The 21,764-nt window shown below is 37.9% G+C and overlaps 1 protein-coding gene across 4 annotated transcripts in view; it reads right to left on the reverse strand.

Moving 5' to 3' along the window:
* slc2a9l2 (solute carrier family 2 member 9, like 2) overlaps nucleotides 1–21,764 on the reverse strand; it is a 98,484-nt gene that overhangs the window by 40,938 nt on the left and 35,782 nt on the right. For all 4 annotated transcript variants that reach the window (XM_055026965.1, XM_055026966.1, XM_055026964.1 and 1 more), the window contains 3 exons: nucleotides 20,420–20,552; nucleotides 12,394–12,581; nucleotides 7,919–8,029 (listed from right to left, as the gene is read on the reverse strand). In XM_055026965.1, coding sequence (XP_054882940.1) covers nucleotides 7,919–8,029; nucleotides 12,394–12,581; nucleotides 20,420–20,552 — 432 coding nt within the window. The remainder of the gene's footprint in view (nucleotides 1–7,918; nucleotides 8,030–12,393; nucleotides 12,582–20,419; nucleotides 20,553–21,764) is intronic.

The raw sequence follows: 21,764 nt of genomic DNA on the forward strand, positions 1-21,764 counted from the left end.
GTAAGAAGCCTTTTGAGTGAGAGAGGAGCAAATTCCTGGCATCATTATAAACAAAACATTTGCTGCCTTCATCTGTGATTTATTTATTTTTCTTCCTGTCCAATTTTCCTTGGATTTACTCATACACCACACTGTCTCCGTCTCATCAGTAATTCTGAGGCCACGTCAGTCGTCACCTGGCCTCCTCTCGGGATTTCAGATCAAGCAGTGGGCATGAGGTCAGGGCTTTAGCAGAGCTACAGCTTCTGGCCTTGTTTCATTTCTGCCTGTGAGACGTTAAGAATTTATAGCAGCACTCCGATAGTTCTGAACCTGAGGGATTTCATGAGATTGAAGAAGGGGGGGAAAGCTATTGCTCTTTGTATAGAATGTATCCTTCTTCCACTGGGATGGATCAGTTTGAGTGGAGGTTTTTATTTTGGGAGGCCTAACGCTTTCCTGCTGGGCTGCCCCAGACTGCGCCTCTGTTCGATTTGGGTTTCCTCTACATGTGGTGGAATTTACTCAATTTCCTGAATCTGTATTTGTGTGTCTGTGCTCATCCCGGTGGGCATTGTCCCCCGCGAACACGAGACATTTCTCTCCCAGACACTACCCACACCGCAGCACCACGCGTTCTTTGCACAAACATCAACCGCCAGCTAACACACAGCTCATTAGGGGTCCCGGAAGACTTGCGAGAATGGATATTTATGAGACTGAATACATGTATGTCTGTGAAAGAGAGAGATAGAGTTTTATTAGGGAGGCAACAGAAGTTTGTCTATTGTGGACCTGAATAATTTATCACGGGCTTCATACGAGACAGTGGAGACAAAAAAATACAGTCATCATGTGAATTTCTGCTTCATTTAGTGTTCAGTCCTCCATGTACATGAAGCCGGTTGAACATTTGAGATTTCTGTTTGTATGTGTTATCATTAATTATTGTGTTTCCTAAAAGCTCTGTGACAGAAGCAGCTTCCTCTAAACTAAAACCCAGCTGGAGAGATGACAAACGCGATGTTCTTTTAGTTCTGCTCTGTTTTACCAACAAAAACAAGACAATTACAGACACACTCCTCACCGGGGCTCCGAGTTTTAGGTACGTCGCTGCTCCTTCCCAGATGATTCAACGACAAAGTTATCTTGTGAGCAGAAATAGGTCGCTATGAGTTTCTCATCATATGATAACTTTGTGTAGAAAAATAACTATGGTATAACACAAATATATAAGCAAAATGTAGAACATTATTGCATTGCCTCTATAACTGTGAAAGAAACAATAGTTGCATTGGTGCTACTAAACTAATATAAATATCGCAACCCTAAAAATGTTGTTTATGACATTTATTTAATGTTACTTTTGATTAATGATTTTGTATTTTAAATAGAGTTAATTGTAGGCTTCCAAAAATGATGCAGATTTTGATCAACAACTATTGCAGTAGCTGGTGTCATTAATCATTTTTGTTGAATTGTTGAAAAAAGACATATAAACCAAACAAAAAAGATATTTATTGTTCTGAATCCATTCGGATGTTACTCAACAGCAAACAGTTATTATACTCATTCAGCTTTCAAGTGTTGCTAGCAACAGCAGCAGGTAGCATGCTTCCCCCATTTAGGTCCTCAAAACTAGCGGCAGCAGGAATTAGCTAACACCTTGTGGAAATTCCTTCTGCTGAGCTTATCATCCAAACACTTCCTTAGAATACTCATAAAGAACATAATAAAACACACCGTCGTGATGAGAAATTGGAGTCCAAGTGTCGCAAAAAGTGAGAGCTTCTTAAAGACAAAGGCCAATTTAAAGGCATCAGATAATGAAGTTCAGTTTCTTTAAAGTCATGTTTGATATATTCAAAAAATTTTAAATAATTGCAGGCAACATAGTTACTCGATTGTGCTCTATCCTACTTCTTGACAGACACAACAGTCTGGTGAGATCAGGCCTCTCAGTTGGAGGGACTAAAATGTGTGGTCACAATTCATCACATCAGGAAGCAGATGAGTCATTTTAAGACAACTGGCTGCAGCTTGAGGGAACTCCAGCCTTCCATTTACTTTAGGATTTCAGTCAAAAATCTGGCTTACCAATGCAGTTGTGGCCATTTTTACACTCAAGTTGCATCACAGGCCAAATGTATAACTAAGTAGCTTTTTACTTTATTGCTAAATTAAGCAGCTTACCGTTGTCATTGTTTTATGTCCCACTAGGCCCTGCGGTATCAGCAGAACAGATTATCCAAAACTTCCTTTCCTGCAAAATGAAAATGATTATCCTACTCTTCACTCACTCTTTTTTGTCAACTCAACACAGAAAATCTTTCCACTTATAACTATTTGTTTCTGAGTCGCCTATTGTTTTTGTTCTTCGCATAACGTGCATCACCACCACAACAAGGTCAGTTTTCGCATTCTATGATCCCCTGTTAGTCTTTAAACTCTGGCGTGCCAGCGGGCTCCAGGTTGTGACGACATGGCCGGAAGTGTGTGAATTAATGTGGAGTGGCACAAAATCCTCTGCTCTGGTTTATTATCCAGTCGAATAGTGACAAGCGTGCTGCATAGAAAGGGCTTTTGCCCAGTGGGGCATTACAAAAGAGAGCATGAGGTCAGTGAATAACATGTTGCATTTAAAGGTTCACAACTGTGTCAGTATTCTTTTTTTTTCTTGCTTTGCTTTGCTGCCTCACTATGCAGCACTTTGCAAAAGTATTTATTCTGCACGTATTATGCTGGAACAAGCTGCTGTTGGATCCACACTAAGCAGTAATAGTAACAGTTTTGGAAGAGACATCACAAAAGGTATTAAATGTTTTTTTTGTTGTTTGTTTTAAAAATACAAATCAGAAAAGTGTGATTTATATTTAGCTCCTTCTGTCGCAATTAAAATCTGCAACCTGTTCAGGGCTCCAGCTCTCAGCTTTCTACATAGGGACAATAATGTTTGCTCATTCTTTTTGTGTAAAAATCTGAAATTTTCAAAGATTGCAACAGATTGCTGCTGATATGGACTTATGTGTGTACTTTGACTAGGCCACTCAAAAGCACAAATATGTTTTACTTAAACCGTTCCAGTATGTTTAGCGCAGTCAGTTCTCAAATGATGGTTCATTAGTAGACTTCTGCAGAATATTGACCAGGGGAGGAGGGAGTTGGACCATTTGACTCAGGTGTCAAATGGAGCAGGAGGACACTGATGACTGGAGCTGGACTCTTACAGGATCTCTGTCTCAAGTCTTTTCCAGTCTCTACAGATTTTCTTCCCAGATTATTCTGCCTTATTATTACCATCTACAAATCAAATTTAACCAGTTTTCCATGTCCACACTAAAGAAAAACATCTGCTGGCACCACCATGTTTCAACGTTATTTATTTTTGAGCCACACAGAGCATTTTGCACAAGGTCACGATTTTGTCGCCTTCTTTAGTACATTTCTTCCAGTTTGTGAGAAGTGCCATAATACAACCAAGTCCACTTTTGTCGAAAGATTCTCACACTTGAAGTTTGGTTTCTTGTAGGTCCACCAGAGCTTCCCTTGACCTCTTATTACTGATCTTCTTCTAAGACCAGTTGTGTCAGGTGAACTGCAATGTCTTGGTGCCATACTCTGTGTATTTTCAGCTGATGAATTGAACAGTGTTAGATGTTCAAATCTTGGGATATTTTTTTTTCAAAACCCAGTCTGGCTTTGAACTTCTCAGCAACTTTATTCCTGACTTGTCTGCTGAGTTCCTTTATCCTTGATGCTTTTATTCACTAAAATTATCTAAGAAATCTCTTGAGACTTTACTGACAAACTGGATTTATGTTGAGATTAACCTCACATTTGATACTTTGAGCTGATCCATCAGAAAATCACAAAACTAAATGTATTCAAATCTGCAGCTGTAAAATGGAAAAATGGGACATGATTAGTTTTATAAGTTGCTGTAGGGTTATAAAAGAAGCTAAGATGCAAATTTCAAACCATAGTATGAAAATGATTAACAACATATGACTGATCCAATAAACTTGATACATGAGACAGGAAGATCATATGCAAGGTAAAATGAAATTGTAGAAGATAAATTTATTTGAAATAGTGTTTTTTTTTTTCAAATTTACATTGTAATGTCTAATGATGTTCGCAAGACTTAAAAACTCAAAAGGGAGGTTCGTCAGCATTGAAAGCGCATTTCAGAGTTCAAATATCTTTTGTGGGGATGGGGAAAAAAAAACATTCCTGAGTGCAGAGCATGGTGACAAGATAAATATGTGTCCTCAATCAGCCTCGAGCCACTGGCTAAAAGAATTAGGCCTCTGTGTTATGACATATTTATACCCCAGGGAAACACAGAGTAATGGATTTCTAATAAGAGTTTCCTAGAAACTGATCAGTTTTGCAAGTAAATAATAAATCAAAAAATACTTCTGTTACATTTATTTTGGGGAGGCGGGGGGATTGTTGTGAACAGTCGCAGCTGAATGCAAGCTTTTCTAAATCTACACTGCATTAAATCCCTGCAAATTTCTCCACACCCACATAAACATGTTCATATCATATGTCAGTCAGATTAACAAAAACACCAACAATACAGTTGTCTTCAATCTCATCTGCATAACTCAAATGGGAAAACACTATTCAAATAGAAATCTCATATTTATGGCATTTTGGTTCATGGAACAGAAATGCTGGTGTCTCAAAATACTATTTGACATATTTAGTCATCTGAAAAGATAAAGCGGTAAAATAGCTGGAAGGGGGGAAACAAATTGTATTTCTGGCAGAAGGACAAACTTTGCCTACTCACAGCCTGAAAATAGTTCCCTCTTGTTGGGCCAATACGGATTTTTAAAAAGTTAGTTTTTTAATGAGCCTTTTCACAAATCAAATCTTTTGACAGATTTCTATAGTCGTCTATGCTTTTGGAGCAAAATGATTAGAACCAATGAAGAAAACGAACACAAACACAATTTAAAGATCCAAAGCCTTTCCTTCTGTACAACAGAGCAGTCAATGTACCAAATATAAATTTAATAGGAGGGCAAAGGGCAAAAGAAAAAGAGCCATAGCTCTGTAATCAATGCTCACTCAATGAAAAAAGAAGAAAGCAAGATAAATATACTTTGCTCTATTTTCAAAGACAGTCTGGTGGAGAACAAAAGGAAGCAGACATATATTATTGTACATGATGGGGGAATACCAGAAAAAGATGGTGTGTTCTGGGTCAGCCCATAAGGAGCCAGAGTATTCCCAAAGCTCATTAAATCCAAACTGGAGGATGCCAACACACTGCTCATGTTTCCTTACAGATTCTTGGCAGAATCACATCAAGGCCAAAGTAAGTCACCTCACTCAGAAAAGCTTTTCTTTGGCCCACAATTGATCTTTTTAATTATTATTTAAAAACATGTTAAATGTGTGAAAGAAGTGTTTGTTGGGAATTTTGGAAGGTCCCTGTAATGGAAAGCCACTGTTTCTGGAATCCAGCAAACAGTGGCACCAGAAGCGTTTCTTCTGGTGCATTCAAAATCAAAAATGCACACACTGAATATTGCTTTCTAAATTAAACAAAACAGCATCTTGAAACCAAGTGAGAGCTTCTTACTGATGCCATTTGAACCGTCTGAAGCCACAATTCAAATCATTCTCACTGAAGCTACAGGAGATTCAAGGGTTTCTCAAACAGACATGACTTGAGTCAAAGCAACACTGCGCGTGTTTTATGGCGGATTGACATTATAAAATGACGTAAAGCTAGACAGAATTCATAAGTGTATTAATAAATAAAATTTCTCATTTTAATTAGTTCTATCTAGTGAGTCATCATTTTTAGCAACATAAAGAAGGATGGTAGACATCAATAGTCAGTCAAGCTGCTCTTGAAAGCAAGTTACGGAAGGCCTGAGTGACTCAGTTCAGGTTTGATCTTTCAAAGATCAAAGACTGTATCTAATGTGCAAATGTTCGCGAGACTCACAGAAATGCTGAGGATCCCACAGGAGGAGTAATATACCTATTTAATGAGGGGAGATGACAGGGAACATTTCCCACTGCTTTTCCTTAAGTGCTTCTGTTTGAAAAAAGAAACACTTGCCTTTGGAGGGAAAAGTGCCAAAAGAAATCTGCTATACAATGAAGATAAACTAATGTCTAATTTAAAAACCATGTCTCTCACTTTCATTAGATCTAAATTTCATAAGACATTTTGTTATATATTTTTCTTAGTAAGGCTCAGAACCTGCTCCAGGTTCTTTGGACTCATAGAATCAGTTTTAATCCAAAGTCAGGAGTCAGATTTAACATTTGGCAGAATCACATCAGGGCCAAATGAAGATTAAGCCCCAAGATTATTAGGGCTTAATCTTGGATGAAACTATGATTGAAAATGTGATATTAATAGCTGTTTAAAGTCACAATATTTAAGGCGCTTTGGCAACCTAAAAACTAAAACATATGAATGAGAACAGATTTATTGAAGAGGTGGCAGTACTTGTTAGAGTTGCTTGTACTGAGCATAAGTAACTGGAGACAAGTAAGCAACCAGAAATTAGCTGGCAGAGGTCAGGTTTCAGTGTTGACACAACCTAATAAATTATTGATGTTTATTTGGGGTGAATTTATCCCATAAAGCAATTCACTTGGTATTGTAAATATACTCGCACTATTAATTGTGGTGAATTACAAAAAATTAATATTTAACTTTTTTGATTGTTCCTTTTTAAGAGTGAATTTGGACAACTCCATGGACTGATATAGATATCAATATGTTTATTAAAAATAATGTGGATTTATGGAAGAATCTCCTTTTGCCATCCATAGTAAAGGTTTGGGACAGCTGAGTTCCACATAATAAAAGTAATTTGTACCATGTACTTTATATTTTGCACTACATATTATAAAAGCATTAAAACTTTGCAAGAACGAGTATTTGAGGTATTTGTGAAGGATGTAAAATTTGCCACATATTGCAGTTACTTCTGCAGCTCTTACCAATGGCCATTAATGTCACTCTACAGCAGGGGTGCCGTATAAGGGGGAATATGGAGCCCTTTCAATTCTAAAATTTATGACATTGTGTTTTCTAAGATTGTTTTTAGCAGTAAAATCAATCCCAGACCAAAAAAAGCACACATTTACCCTGAACATCCCCTGGATCTGCATGAAATAGTTCATTCCTGCTTTGCGCTTTTCAGCAGCAGTCAGTACAAGACAAGAGCGACTGTGGCAGTCACTGTTAAGAAAAATAGTAAAGTAGGTTTTCAAAAAATAGAGAGACAGAGACCCACTTTGTGGACCCCTGACTTAACAGATGAGTCAGTCAGCAGCAGCTCTAACCCCTGACCTCCTGAAATTGCAATGAGTAAAAAACTTTTCAAGCATTTTAAAAGCTATGTTGTGATGACAACATAGATAACAACAGGAACAGCATCTAGTTGTATATAGACATGCTTAAATTAAAAGACTATTTTCCTTTTATTAAATTTCTGGATCTGACAGCCAAACTGTGCAGAGGTGGGCATAATTACGACCTTCGGTTTCTGTAATTATGTGATTATATATTTCAATTGTGACATTAGTAACACTGACATCAATTAGCATGAATTACTTCTTCACTCTGACATCTTTGACGCCTCATTTATTAACCGTAATATGTGTTATTGTCTAACCAGAGCACAGAGGATACCAAACCGAATTTCTTCAGACTGTTGAGTTCAGTTTTGAAAATGAAATGATCATATTTGAAGTAGCTTGAGTCTAATTCCTGCATGTCTAACAGCAGCAGTGTCTTTGAGCACACTGGAGTATTCACAGGAGATGAATAAAATACACGAGAATCACCTCCTTTCAACCTGAGTCAACTTCTTTTCACCTCAATATTTCAATTTCTGCGCCATAAAAAGAACTGCGTTGAGTTTAAACAAATAAAGGCATCAGGCGTACTCACAGAGAAGATGGCGGCCAGAGTCTCTGTAGCCCCCGTGCTCAGGGTGACGTAGGGGAGTAAGTGCTCTGCAAACCCTGCTTCCCGCAGGATCCCATTAGTGTAGTACCAGATCTGCAAGAAAACAAATCACGTTTGACTGATAGCTTTATTTATTCATCAATAAAGTGTTTAATGTTTTAAAAACAAAATCCTGATGGGATTTGCTACAACAATGTCTGTCATGTCTTTAGTCTTAGAGCTTAGAGAATTATTCTCTGTTATGATTTTTATCACCCTTGAACTAATTGAGAAGAAAATGGCGTAAAACCGGGACTGGCAATGAGATTAGATCTTGCAAAGACAGATTACTCAGACGGAGTTCTTGACATCAAAACATCCAATAAGGCGATAAACACCAAGATCAATGAGGTTCGAAATTAAGATAAGATGTCTGAATAGTTAAAAGCTCAAATACCGAAGATCAACCGGATGATAAAAAGTGATCATCCTCAAAACGTTTGCTTTTTTTTGTTGTTGTTTGTGACCTGGAGTAATTTTCAGACTTCAGACACATATCCTATTTTAAAAAATTATGAATTTTTTCTAAAAGCTTTCATCATTTATCCAAACCAACATTGCAAATGATTTCAGTAACTGTTTTTTGGGATTAGAAGCACAAACAGGATGAAATACTGATATTGTAGAGAACATTAAGTACCTGGGACACAGTTAAATTATTCCAGTCTGTGGCATTTACTGAAATTGCCGGACATTTATGAATACGGCGACGTGTTTCCAATAAAACCCGTCAGGAATCTAAATTACATTCCTGTCTCTGTTGGAAGGAAATGTGTGTATATTAGGTCATCTTCTTCTCCTTGACTTTTTGAATCAGTTTCATCATTTCTTGCTTAAATGGAAATTACTGACATTTCCACCAGCATATCAAATATAGAAATTTGATCCTGAAATAGTCAGTTAAGCACCGTCAGTTTCCACTCCCACAGATATTCATCCTTCCAGTCAATTCAACTGTTTCGTCCTTGATGGGAGCAATTTGGAGAGACACAGAGAGGAACTAAACAGCACCGTTCCAGATTGAACTGGATCTTATGTCCCTGGATTGAAAGGCACATCATCCTTTTATTGGCAAGTTTAACAAGGTTTTTGATCAGAAATTTTAGCCACATGCAATTTGGAGCCTTTTCCCATTTAGCTATGGCTAAATCTGACTCTATTGTGTTCTATTTGGATTTTATTTAACAGACTTACGCAAGGTAACAAAGAATAGTCAGTACTATATATATTTTATTTACAAATCAACATCAAAAAATACTAGTATGTGCATTTTATTTCACCGCCTTTCTCGATGGACATTCAAAGAAAATCCATAACCTATTTTATCCGTGGGTTTTATCTTGGGTATATTACGACACTGCATCGTAATATGCAGCATCGTCATGTGGAAGAAGTGCTTTTTTTCAGCCGGGATAGAGAAGTTTCTGAGAGTTGATAGAGAAGACAAATGCCGCTATACAGAGGGCAAGCCTGAACTTAGACTTGTTTAGAGCTTGCAAAAACTTGGAATTGGGACAGAAGTTTACCAGCCACACCAAAGACACATGACTAAAACTACAGCGTGATAGTTTCATCAGAAATATCCACATGTCAGAATGGCCCAGAGTTAGTTCAATTCCAAACCCAATTGAAAATGTGAGGTAAGATGTGAAAACAAATGTTCATAGATGCTCTCCAGTCAGACTGGCTGATGTGCCATGCAATAAAATATGTGGTGGTAACATGAGAAAGGGCAAAGGTTATTGGAGAATTAAAACTTTAAAGGGAGAAGCAATTACAACACACTTATACACCAAAGTGTCTGTATTTCAATCGAGGTCAAGCTTTGAACATTGCAGCAGTGCCTTTCCAGATGATTAAGTTGCTTTGTGAGTGATTGGCTATCACAACATGCTGCTGCTTAGCTCAGAACCCAACTGCTGGTGCAATGCAAGGACACACCTCTCCTGCAGGAGGATTGTTTCCTTATTGTACGTGATGTAAATGGAAAACGGCGAGCAGCTGCATCAGGACAAGCTTCTGCACATTTTTTTAAATTTGTAATAAAGAGTTATTGTTGTGGTATGAAAGTAGCCAGCCTTCATCAAGCAAAAACCTTTACTGTATATCGCCTGATGACGGTCTAGTGCCGAACGACTGTTTAGTGCTGAAATGCTGCAGCAATAAATGTTCATTGCCAGCATGTGGGAGTTTATTTGGCCTCTGTGGGTTTGTGAAAGAGATAAATGTACAGGTATCTTTCAATTCTTTGGGAAACATTCATTATCATTGGGCAGCACTGGATCGATAGAAAGCTCATGCTTTCTATCCAAACTGGATAAGATTATAAATTGCTAAAATTCTGATTCATAATGATCAAACATGGAGAGAGTACGACCTCTAGTCACAGGGAAAAACTGCTCCTTAACTTTCACCCTAAAGGAGGAAAACAATTTTTTCCCAAATACACATTTTCAAAGGTAAAAATAAATTCTTCGTTCATGTCACAATTCTCCACCAAATTTCAGATGATTGGGTTTGCGTTTTTACACGCTCTTCCTGATGGACATTCAAAGAAAATACACAACCATAACCTATTTTATCCTTGGATTTTATCTTGGGTTGAGAGCAGAGAAAGGACATATTTTGGAAGAAATCTCTCATTTGCTGTCACAACTGTGAACATAGATTTCCCAAGGGAAGGTATGAAAAAACGTTGTGCCGCCACACCTGATCCACCCCCTGTCGAGAGATTTCTGATGTTTTTGTCACTTCTACGACATAAATTGGGCAGCACATCTGAGCAGCTGAGTAGAAAATCAACTGTCATGTAATTCTTTTGTCCAATACAGCACCTCTGCTGAACTATTAAATTGTTTGGAATGCCTGCAGAAATATTGACGCGAGTGCGTTTGCTTTTACCAGGCCGATTCTAACTCAGATATGTTAGTGGGACGGTCACAAAGCCAACAGCTTAACTCCTATTATCGACCAAAAATCCTTTGACTACTGCTAAAAGTGCAACAACAGAGCAAATTATTCCTTAAAAACAAAACACAATGAAATTTCCATAAAGTAAAAATACATTATTTTAGTCAAAATATTAGGTCACCCCTCCAAATCATTAAATTCTAGCGTTCCAGTCACTTCCATGGCTAAATATATATAAAATTGAGCAACCTGGCATGCAGAAAGTCTCTTTGAATGTTTGTAAAAGATAAATCAGTCTCAGCAGATTCCAGGGCACCATGATAGGATGCTTCCTGTGCAATGAGTCTAGTCATCATATTTTCTTGTTACAAAACACCCCACAGTAAACTGAGATATTGAGGCTAATGGTGCACTAGGGTTGCCAACATTCTGCAGAGTCAAAAGCTGCAGACCTTCAAACCTTGCGTGAACTTCCTTGGATTAGTTTGAGAATGTTGTATTGACATCTGCATTTAATCGGTTATTATGGCCAAGCAGCTGTATCTGAGGTTCACATCACCAACCGCATGCTACCGCTGGACTCTACTGCAGAGGAAACATGTTTATCCAAGTGGCAAATCAGGCTGTCTGGTAATACAATGACCGGGACTGAGGTCAGCAATGGCCAGAAGAACAGCACTAATCTGATTGTATTGTGTCAGACGTAAGATTTGGTGCCACACAACACGAAGCTGTTTTACAGCAGTCCGGCTTTACCTAGTGAAAGAAATTTAAAACGTCACCACACTGAGACATTTTGGCTAAATTCCTGCTTTGTGGGAGGAGTTAGGGATGCTCACCGGTCCGCAAAGCAAAATCCATAAAGACCTGGATGAAGTATATTAGTTTAGAAAAACCTGATTGTCCTAAACTCAATACAACAACTTTAGGATCAATTAGAACAGAAACTGAGTCAGGCCTTCTCATCCAACATCAGTGCCTGACCTCATAAATATGCTTCTAGGGAAAAAAAGGTTTTTTAAAAAAAATTCCCATAAATGTACTGTTTTACTGTTTTACTATAATGTTCCCATAAATGTACTGTTTTCCTACATAAATGTAGGAAAAATCTTTTCAGAGCAGCTGAAGCTGTTATAGCTGCAAAGGACTGGCTGACACCCTACTAAACCCTATGGATTAGGATTATGTCTCTCAACTCATGAGAGTGAAGGCAGATGAGTGAATACTTTTGGCAATATAGTGACTCATTTCTCTTGTCATCCTGTCAGTGGACTGAGTTTTAAAGCTTCCTAACATGTTGTGACAAAGTATCTTCTGGAGGGATGTCCGGAGAGAAGAAATACATTTTTTTTGGTAGATTACACAAATGCGTCACTAATCCTTTTAAATAGCATGCAGTTTTAATTCACTATGAAAAATTGAGAACATGGTACACAAAAACACCTAAATAATGGATATAAAACAGCATTGAACGGAAAACCTGATGAAACACATGGGCCACATCTTACAGCGTTGAGTCCGCAGAGCTGATAGCAAGCCATAGTGATGACGATGGTGAAGAGCTGCCAGCGAACAGCTGGGCTCCTCAGCAGCTGCAACACAGAGACTGTGTTCAGGTTGTCCTGAGCTCGTGCCTCCGCGTGGACTTCTTCCAGCTCCTGGGACACATCCGTCTTCCCCAAAAACTTCTGAAAAGCTGACACGCACACACACAGTGTCATAAATACCGAGAGAGCAAGAACCATCAATCACAGCCGTCATGCTGGGATTAAAGATAAATGGGAATGAGTTGCACAGCAAGTGAGAACATCGTATATTCTCACAAACAGAGCTGCCTCTTAGAACTGGAATGTCTAATTGGAATACATCGAATGTGAATGTGTCTTCTGCGGCTTCAACATTCAAACCTTCAATGCGATGATTGAGGAAATTATTCTTTTTCAATTTTTACAGAGAATTGTGCAAGTTTGTAGAGTCCATGTGACACAGCTGTTAGACTTAGTCCGTAAGGTTATTCCTCAGACATCCATCGTAAAATTTAAGTCTACTGATGGGTGAATGAGCTACCCAACATGTCACAGGAACACAAGGTTTACCGATTTAAATCTGCTACCACACCATAAATAAAAACATATCAAAATCCACACCATTTGTATCGGACAGCAAAATGGATTCTGAGCTCCAAAATGTGTGATCGAAATAGTCCAAAGCTACCAGCAGAAATCTTTTATTCTTTTGCTTTCGTTTAAACGTTGAATGTGAACGTCTTCTTCTAAGCATGTCCCAGAAGTGGCAACTGCTATTAGAAAGACATCATTAGTCCATCTTTAACTGCAGTGGGTTCAACAAGCTCCTCTTTTAGTACGAGTCCCAAACCAAACCCCTACTGCATCCTGTCGGGGTTTGACCTATATATGTCATTCTGCATGAGACCATCTCCAATATATTTTGCTCCACACCCATCTACTCAAGTTAGTCTCATTGAAATCCTGCTTTCAGGTGATTTTGTTTCAAGATTATATTTTTTTAGATGGGCAGCAGTTCAGATTCATATTTGAGAATTTGGTCCTTTGCTATTGGGAACTTTCTCTTCTTTATCAATTCTTTAAAACCTTTCTTTTCTTTTCCAATCAAAGTGCAAACAGGTGATTTCACAAGTGACCAGGTGATTTGCACCAGTGCAAACGATGCTTATTTACTTGCTTTAACCTTTCCTGTGAATTTTCCCTTGCACATGAAATAATGAAGTAACAAAATAAGCATATTTAAACCCACTTGAGTAAATGAAAGGATTTAACAGATGGCTTTGACATTAATCAATATGGTCCTGTAGACTATGCAGTGCTTCTCTTTATCTGATACAGAATCACAGTCTGATGACCTACAGGAGGTAAATCAAGATTCAGCCTCCTGTGCAAGGACATTTTAACGAGGGACAAAGGCGCTGATCAATTAGGAGACAATCCTTCCTCCTAATCAATAGGGTGATAAAATGTGTCCAGGGATAGGGTCAGAGGACACCCTGCAAGGAAACCATGGAAAAGAAAGGTTGATTTATTACCTTTGACTGAGCTCACACTGTTTATTCAGTAACACTGGCTCATGTCATGAAGCAGGACAACATGTCATGGACATTTCTACAGCGCGTGTGGTTTCCACATTTCCTGACCGACACGGTGGTTCACCTGCAGATGTGATGCATGTGGATGAGTGTCACCTGCAGAGCTGACATTTAGGGTCAGCAATTGTTCCATTTTGTGAATCTCCTCTTCCCTTTGGGACACACACAGAAATATGACATAAACTAACGTGTGAAGTAATAATATCCCTTAAACCATTTCTGCGCATAATCGTTGAGTGATTTAATTTAGTCAGGACGATATCTTGATTCCTTGTCCACATCCGCAGTCCTCATAATAAACTGAGCCAAAACAAATTTGCTGCTTTCCTGCATAAGAGAGTGTCTCTAAATAGAGTACACACTTCACAGGAAGTAAATTGGCACAATGCTAAGTCGGAAGGACACCAGAGATGATTTTCGACGCTTTCAAGCTCAGCTGATTGTGACGGCTGTGGATCAGTGGGAAGAGTGACCAATCTTCTAGCCAGAAGATTTTAAGTTCAATTTCAGTTTCCCCCATGGGAAAGTGTCTTGGGTGGGACACGAAACGCCACGTTTCCAACTCATCTGCATATAGATGTACAGACATGAGTGTTGGTGTGTTCAGATAGATGAGTGTAGCATCCCTGATCACTCAGCCCAAACTCAGACTGTGTAAGGTTGAGAGGATCTGTTCATGAATAAATGTCTGCCAATATCAATGAACTCAAAAATAAAAAGAAAAAAGAAAATTAGGCCATAAATTCCTCCACAACTATATGACTAATAATGTCAAAGGGGGGGGAAAAAGGCATAGCTGTTGAATCCATATTCCATCACATATACTTTGTTCTTAAAAACCCTTATTTATTCATTCATTTATTTATTTATATACACTCACTGGAGCAGCAAATGACAGATCATTGTGTAATTACATAAAAACGCAGTGGGATTTCTTTAAAGTGTGAATATCCTGAGGCTGCATTTCACTTCTGTCATGTTCTGCCTCTGCTGAAATGCCTCCTCTAAAATATCCTCAACACGAAATTAGGTTTTACTGCAGTGCGATTGACTCGGCGCGCTTCCTGCAGCGATTAGTGGAATTTAAATGCTGGGTTATGTTGCAATCATCATGTAAAAATCCCCTTTATTATAATTTTTTTTTTTCTTCAGATTGGTCAAATCATACATCGAAGTAATTCACATCATCGACTGCCCTCATTTTGGAGAATGTGGTTGGAATATTTTATCCAACCATTACAAAATGCATTATCACACATTTCCAGCAGGAGGAATAAGTACAAGTAAAAAGCTATAAATCTATTGTTGGTTCTAAATTGTGATCTCCAAGTCTAAATCCATCTGCACGTTTTATAGTCAATCTATGGAAAATGATTTTTTTATTTTTTATTTTTATCTGAGCTCAGATTTCTGAATGAAATTGGAAATTACTCCTTTTATAGGGCAGAGGGAGAGGCTCATTTAAACCGCGACTGCTTAAGGGGGGATTCAATGCCATATCGTTTATTGAACTCTACTCTGAAGTCGATTTAAGTACACTTGATACTTGATAGGATGGTTGCTTTAAACATGTCCCTAGGTTACATGCAAATCCTCTGGTTAAAATTACATGAATTATAAACATGTGAGCACAGAATACCAATCCAAAAGCAAATTGCTTAAAGTGAAAAATCATTTTATTTATGAATGATGTATGTTTTTTCCCCCCTCTCAGTAAGTCTGGAGAGACTCCATTTGGTTATCAACAGACATTACTTAGTATTTGCCATCCCATTTAAATATTTTCACAGGATATTTCTAGAAATTGTGACCCAGCAGATGCTCCTGCAAAATAGTTCATGTTGCTTTTCCTGCAGGATGTCAGCTTAACATGCCAAACAAAGTTTTAGGGAAAAAATGTTTCTGATCTGAATAGTTCTGTAGCATTTTATCACATTAAAACAGTCAGATTTAGCATATACTGACATCAAAAAATTGCTGTTTACAGTTGTGCCATTTCTAAACCCCAGGGAAAAAGCAGAAATTCACACTTATTTCTTATTGAGGCAGAGCTGACCAGGTTTCTGGCAGCCATTTCCACCTCAGCGCTAGAGAAAAGAAGAGGTTATAAAGGCACCTCTCCCTGCATTTTTGATCCTTTCGCCCCTAAAGGTGAATTCCTGAGGCTGTGAGAAAAACTCAGGTGGACCAAGGTTAAGGACACAACCCAGAATAGAAAATCTTTGAAAACAGAGGGGACCAAAAAGCAGGTTCATTGGGATGCGATGGTGTGGACCTTGACCACACAAGATACAAGAGCTGCCAACACAAAACCAGGCTCAAGTTCTCCCAGTGTGTGGTCTAGTAATTGGAAAGTACAAGGACAGTGTGAGTGTGTGTGTTTAGAGTCTGACTGAATGCCAGCATATATATATGCTGGCATCTATATATATATATATATATATATATATATATATATATATATATATATATATATATATATATATATATATATATATATATATATATATATATATATATATAAAGAGAGAGAGAGAGAGAGAGAGAGAGAGAGATACGCTTTAATGCAGTAGATGTAGATGGTCCTGTAAAGAAAACCTACAGAGGAAATAAACTCTAATCTCTCTTTCAGTGGAGAGTTTTAATCTAAGAATGTTCTTTAATCAGTGGCGAAAAAAGAAACAGGCTTATGGAAAATCTTTCTTCAATGTGTTGATAATCACACATGTACTGATGTAACTGCTCTTCCCTGCTGATAGAAAATATGGTAATCTGCAGAGTCACGCTGGGGCTGTCCATGTCAATGACGGGATATTGATGTTTGTTGGACACGCCGTTTTTTTTCCCCCTCACAGGAGGACAGCCAGGCTCCACGCTGAATTCATAAGCTGAACTGATGTCAGTCAACAAAGAGGTTTAAAATAATCCTGCAGACTTAATGACCTTCTAATTATCCTGTATTGCAATTCAAACACATAATGAGAAGGTGGAGAAACAATTTAGACAGTCGGAATAAACTGATTTATGTGTTAAGGTGGCGACTGTTTTCAATCTACACCAGTAGCTGGTTAGAATAACAAAGATATTCAAAAGCTAGCAGGAATCAATTAGGGTGTAAGGTAATGATTTGATGGTTTTGCGTTTTCTCCAGAGAAAGGAGAGTCGGCAGCACCCAGCTGTCCAAACGATGATCTTTGTTGCAAAATGGGAAATGGCGCAAGAGAGCCGACTTGGTAAAATTGAGAATTTTCTGCCAAGAGTCTGTAACCCCAGCAAAAATTTCAGAAAGTGTCAACCATATAGTTTTGTGTATTGTAGCATAAATCCATTTCTTCCTTTTGTCAGTTGTGTTAAGAATGTCTTCAGGAAAAAAACTGCACATGTAATTATGTTTGAGGGCTGAAAACTAAAAGAATAATGTCACATACAGCTCAGAATGAAATGGTTTTTCCAGCAAACATTGATCTCTGAACTCTTCCTTAGTTAAAACATTAGTATTGTTGTTTCTAAATTAATATGATTTTGTTTTCTTTGCATTATTTGCATCTGTTTTGCTATTTTGACCATTTCGCATGTCAATTTTATTCAAACATATACCATATATTTTTCCCAGAGATGTATGTGACAACGTATATACATTGTTTTATTGTATATACTGTACATATCGACATTATAAAAATGAATCGAATGTTAGGCAGCATTTTAGCCTACAACACTGCTAAACATTTGAACTGAATCAAAAATGAGTAAAAAGTGGAAACACTTTTGCATTGGTAAAACCAAAATACCGGATGGACAAGGAGAAAAAGCAAGCACTGTGAAATTAATTGGGGAAAAAACAGCGACGCCAATTATATTGACCGTCTGTAATGCAGATTTGTACTCATGTTTATACTCTGAGAGCATTAGTCTGTGGTCAGGACCACTGCAGCTATGTGGCCTGACAGGAAAACAACTTGGACAGCAAGAGAACATGCTGTTCCTGTCTCACACTCTGTGATGATAATGGGACACCACGGAGTCCGTCAACAAGATCTGTGAGCATTGACAACAAGTCCCTCATCCACGGCGCAGAAACACATGCCAACTGCAGCATGGGAGTCCAGGCTAGTGCCAGCAAAATGTTGGCTGGTTAGGATGACAGGGTGTCAAGCTGGATGTCCTTAAATTATAGATAGTCATTTCCAGTGATTCATTTTTCATGAAAATAAATCACAACACGGAAGCAAGTGAGTGCATTAAGAAAACCTTCAAGAGTGTTAAGAAAGAAAAGTGAAGCGTTTCAGTGAGAGCCATCAGAAGGACAAAGAGCACATCCCTTCATTCCTTCAATTCAAATATGCTGAAATAACTCCAGGCTGGAATAATTTATTTGGTGACGGAAGCAATGAAACACAAATAGCACAATGGGAGAGGACAGTATAAATAAACACGCTCCACTGAGTTGCAACCAATGTCGCTAATTCCAAAGGAGAAAGGTTTTAGAAAGTTCAAAGGATTATGTTTTCAAAGAAAATGGAGGAGCTTCGTTAATAAGATTGCATTATTAATCAACAATTCCTTCCTTATTTCAATTTTTTTAAATAAAAGTCTGGATTGTCTGTTCCAAAGCAGATCTGCAGCAACAGAATTTGATTAAGCTCCAGCCCAAAGTCGGAGTAGACAAATGTAATAAACTTTTTCTTATTCAATCAATAACATCGACTGCACCTCCTAACCCTAATATCGAATGATATTAGTTGTACTGTTTCCAAACCTATACCGTTTGGAAAAATGTTAATTTAAGTTTTTGGTTTTCATTATCTCTTGCTGCTTTCAGCTTCGTTTTCTACCGTAGTTCCAACTAACTGCGAGTTATTTATTTTAAAAAACTCTGAGTTCCTCTACTAGCCTGCAAACATGACAAATAGACATTTATACCCTAAGAAAAATAAAAGAAGAGATTAAAGTATGTTAATGGTAAATTTCAGAATAAATAAAACTATGTAGTTTTGTTTGTTTTTTGTTTTTCTTTTTACTTACTGACCAAGTGAATATCTGCTTTTTCTTCTCTTTGTATTTTCAATTTTTTTGTTACTGAGTTGGGAGCTGAAGCATCCTTATGAATACTGAGAAACATTTTCTAAATCCACATTTAAAATATTTCTTTTTCATTCAATTCTTCCTCAATTCTAAGCAGTAAAGATTTTCAAAATGAAGAAATGAGCACAAAATGAATGAGTGCAGTAAGTAAATAAAGATGGCAGAAATTGCACTTGATAAACTGCAAAACTACTGAAATAATTCAACTTACCAGATTTCCTTATGTTAATTCTGAACCTCAAAGGTAAGTTTTCTCTCACTGAGATAACCGTGTTATGTTGAAATGACACAACCGTAGCGTTCACAGTTACGAAGAGCGAAGGCGATCCATGCGAGTTTCCATTGATAATGTATGGACAAGGACATCAAACAAGGCAAATAACCCAGGAGACAAAACTGATCAAAGTCCCGTCTCCCCTATATGTTTCTGGAGCTGTGAGAAGAAATCACGTGACTCCTTCGCTTCAGCACTGATAGGTACACATTTAGAAAGCTGGAAATACGGACAGAGAGAAAGATGGACTTTCTGACTTTTAAAAAAGCAAAAGTACATAAAACCTAAAACAGATCTCAAGTGCTTAAAAGTTAGAGAAAGTTGCAGTAGAGCAACAAAAAAAAAATGATGTGGCAACATAGGCTCACAGTCAGACCAAATGATTTATGATGTGAATGTAACTTAATTTAGCCTTATATTTATTTTCGCAGTAGTTTTGTGTGAAGGGGGACGTGTCCCTGTTACATTTTGAAAAATATTTGTTTTTAGCCTCGTGCCATCAGATCTGAACAAAGGAAAAAATTTAATTCACAGCAGATCTCTGTAATTGTAGTTTCCAGCAGTTCCATGTTGATATTATGTGATCTTTAATATACATGGCATCTCATCAGAGGCGTTTGGGTCCTCAAAGAAGTTTGAGATTTAAAAATTTTGTAGGTTTCTAAACTTTATTTATAACCAGGTAGATTTAAAATCTCAATGAGGTTAATAAAAGAATGTGCAATGGACCATAAAACATGTTGAATATTAAATGAGATTTTTTTTAAAATCACAACTGGGGCTGGCTGAAATGAATAGTAGAAAAGGTGTTACAGTAAAAGGTCATTTGTGTCTGAATGGTTCCATAAAATATAGAGAATCTAAAATACAAAAGTCCCAGCTAGACTTCAGGAGTCACACAAAGCCATATACATCTTTCACATAAAGATATATGTTTTGGGAATAAGATTGAGAAAAGATTATTTTAGTACATTAAAGCAGATTGCGATACCTGCAGCTCCCCTTAATGTAATGCCTGTGTGCATCATGCAAATCTATTTGACAGAGTGCTGTCTACCTCTCTCTGCTCCTGCCTCGTCCTTCTTCTCCATCAGCAGGTAGCGGGGACTCTCGGGGAGGAAGGGTAGGACACACAGCTGCAGCACTGCTGGAAATGCCAGGAAAGAAAACAGGTAGTTCCACCTGGACTCCTGCAGTCAGAACACAAACAGAACAGCCACATCAAAGCCTCGGACACTGGAGAGCTACAACACATTAAACATAGACATGTTGCAGAACAGCTGTGTGTTGCAGCTATTATATAACACTCCATCGAATGAGTGCGTGCATGGTGGGCTTTAATTAAAAGACAAAGTTAGTTATGCTGTTTCTACTCCATATGTCCTTTAAAATATGTATAAAAATAAAAATAGCTGCATAAAACATGTACTTAAAGGTGTGTACATTTGCGTCGTAGATGCGAAAAGTGAGTGTGGGTTGAATGGTTTCTGCTTTTGTAATTTAGACCAGAGAGCTTTTTAGATGTCAGAAGGCCAGCGATAAAAGCTTGTGTATACGTGGAAAAGTCAAGAATGTTCTGAAAATAAAAGGAATAAATGATAAGATGTAAATAAATAAGCAAATAATGGCCAAAGCTTTACACATTGGTCTTTAATTTACATGGAGCAGGAGCGCGCAGCGACTGATTGAACATTTGCTGCCCTGCAAGCATTGATTTCTGTATTAAGTTTCACAGTACGTGATGAATACACACTTTTTGGCATCCAGTGGTACTTTTTAGCAGCAGCAGGCTTCATGTGTCCACTTATTGATCATCAACTCTGATGATAAAGTATTCTCTCAAAATATCAGCCGAGACAAGGAGTGAGCATCGCGTTACTGTGAGATGAGCTGGTTGGTGTTTTCTTAGAGGTGTGCGCTTCTTAAAACTTTATTGGGAATACAAGATTAGGATTCAAGGCCTTCTGGTGAGAATAAGCTGGTTGGATTGAAATAATTTCTTGAAATCATGGCTTCTTTTGAAGCGATTTAAAACCCAACACCCAGCTTGCTTTGACAGGGCTAATGAATTGGTCAGGTGGAACACATCTGCTGGGTATCCAATTATTTTAGCTAAAGCTCGCTTTTCCTTCACACTGGGTCAGTCATAATTAAATTACCTTTGCATCGTCTGACTGAGCAATGAGTCTGCTTTGTGACAAACTCCTCAAAGTTTTACCCCACAGAACGGAGATAAAGTCTTCCCCTCACCCTTACAGTAGCTGTACATCACTGCACAAGGCATTTCCTTCAGTGCACTAGAAAGTCGGTGAAAATAACCTTTCCCTTTATGTGTTATTCTATTTGACATGAAATGTAAAAACCTGAATTGATATTTATACTAATGGCTCTTCTGTTTTCCC

This window comes from Poeciliopsis prolifica, unplaced genomic scaffold (genome assembly GCF_027474105.1).
Source record: "Poeciliopsis prolifica strain line A6 unplaced genomic scaffold, Auburn_PproV2 SCAFFOLD003, whole genome shotgun sequence".
NCBI classification, from domain to species: domain Eukaryota; kingdom Metazoa; phylum Chordata; class Actinopteri; order Cyprinodontiformes; family Poeciliidae; genus Poeciliopsis; species Poeciliopsis prolifica.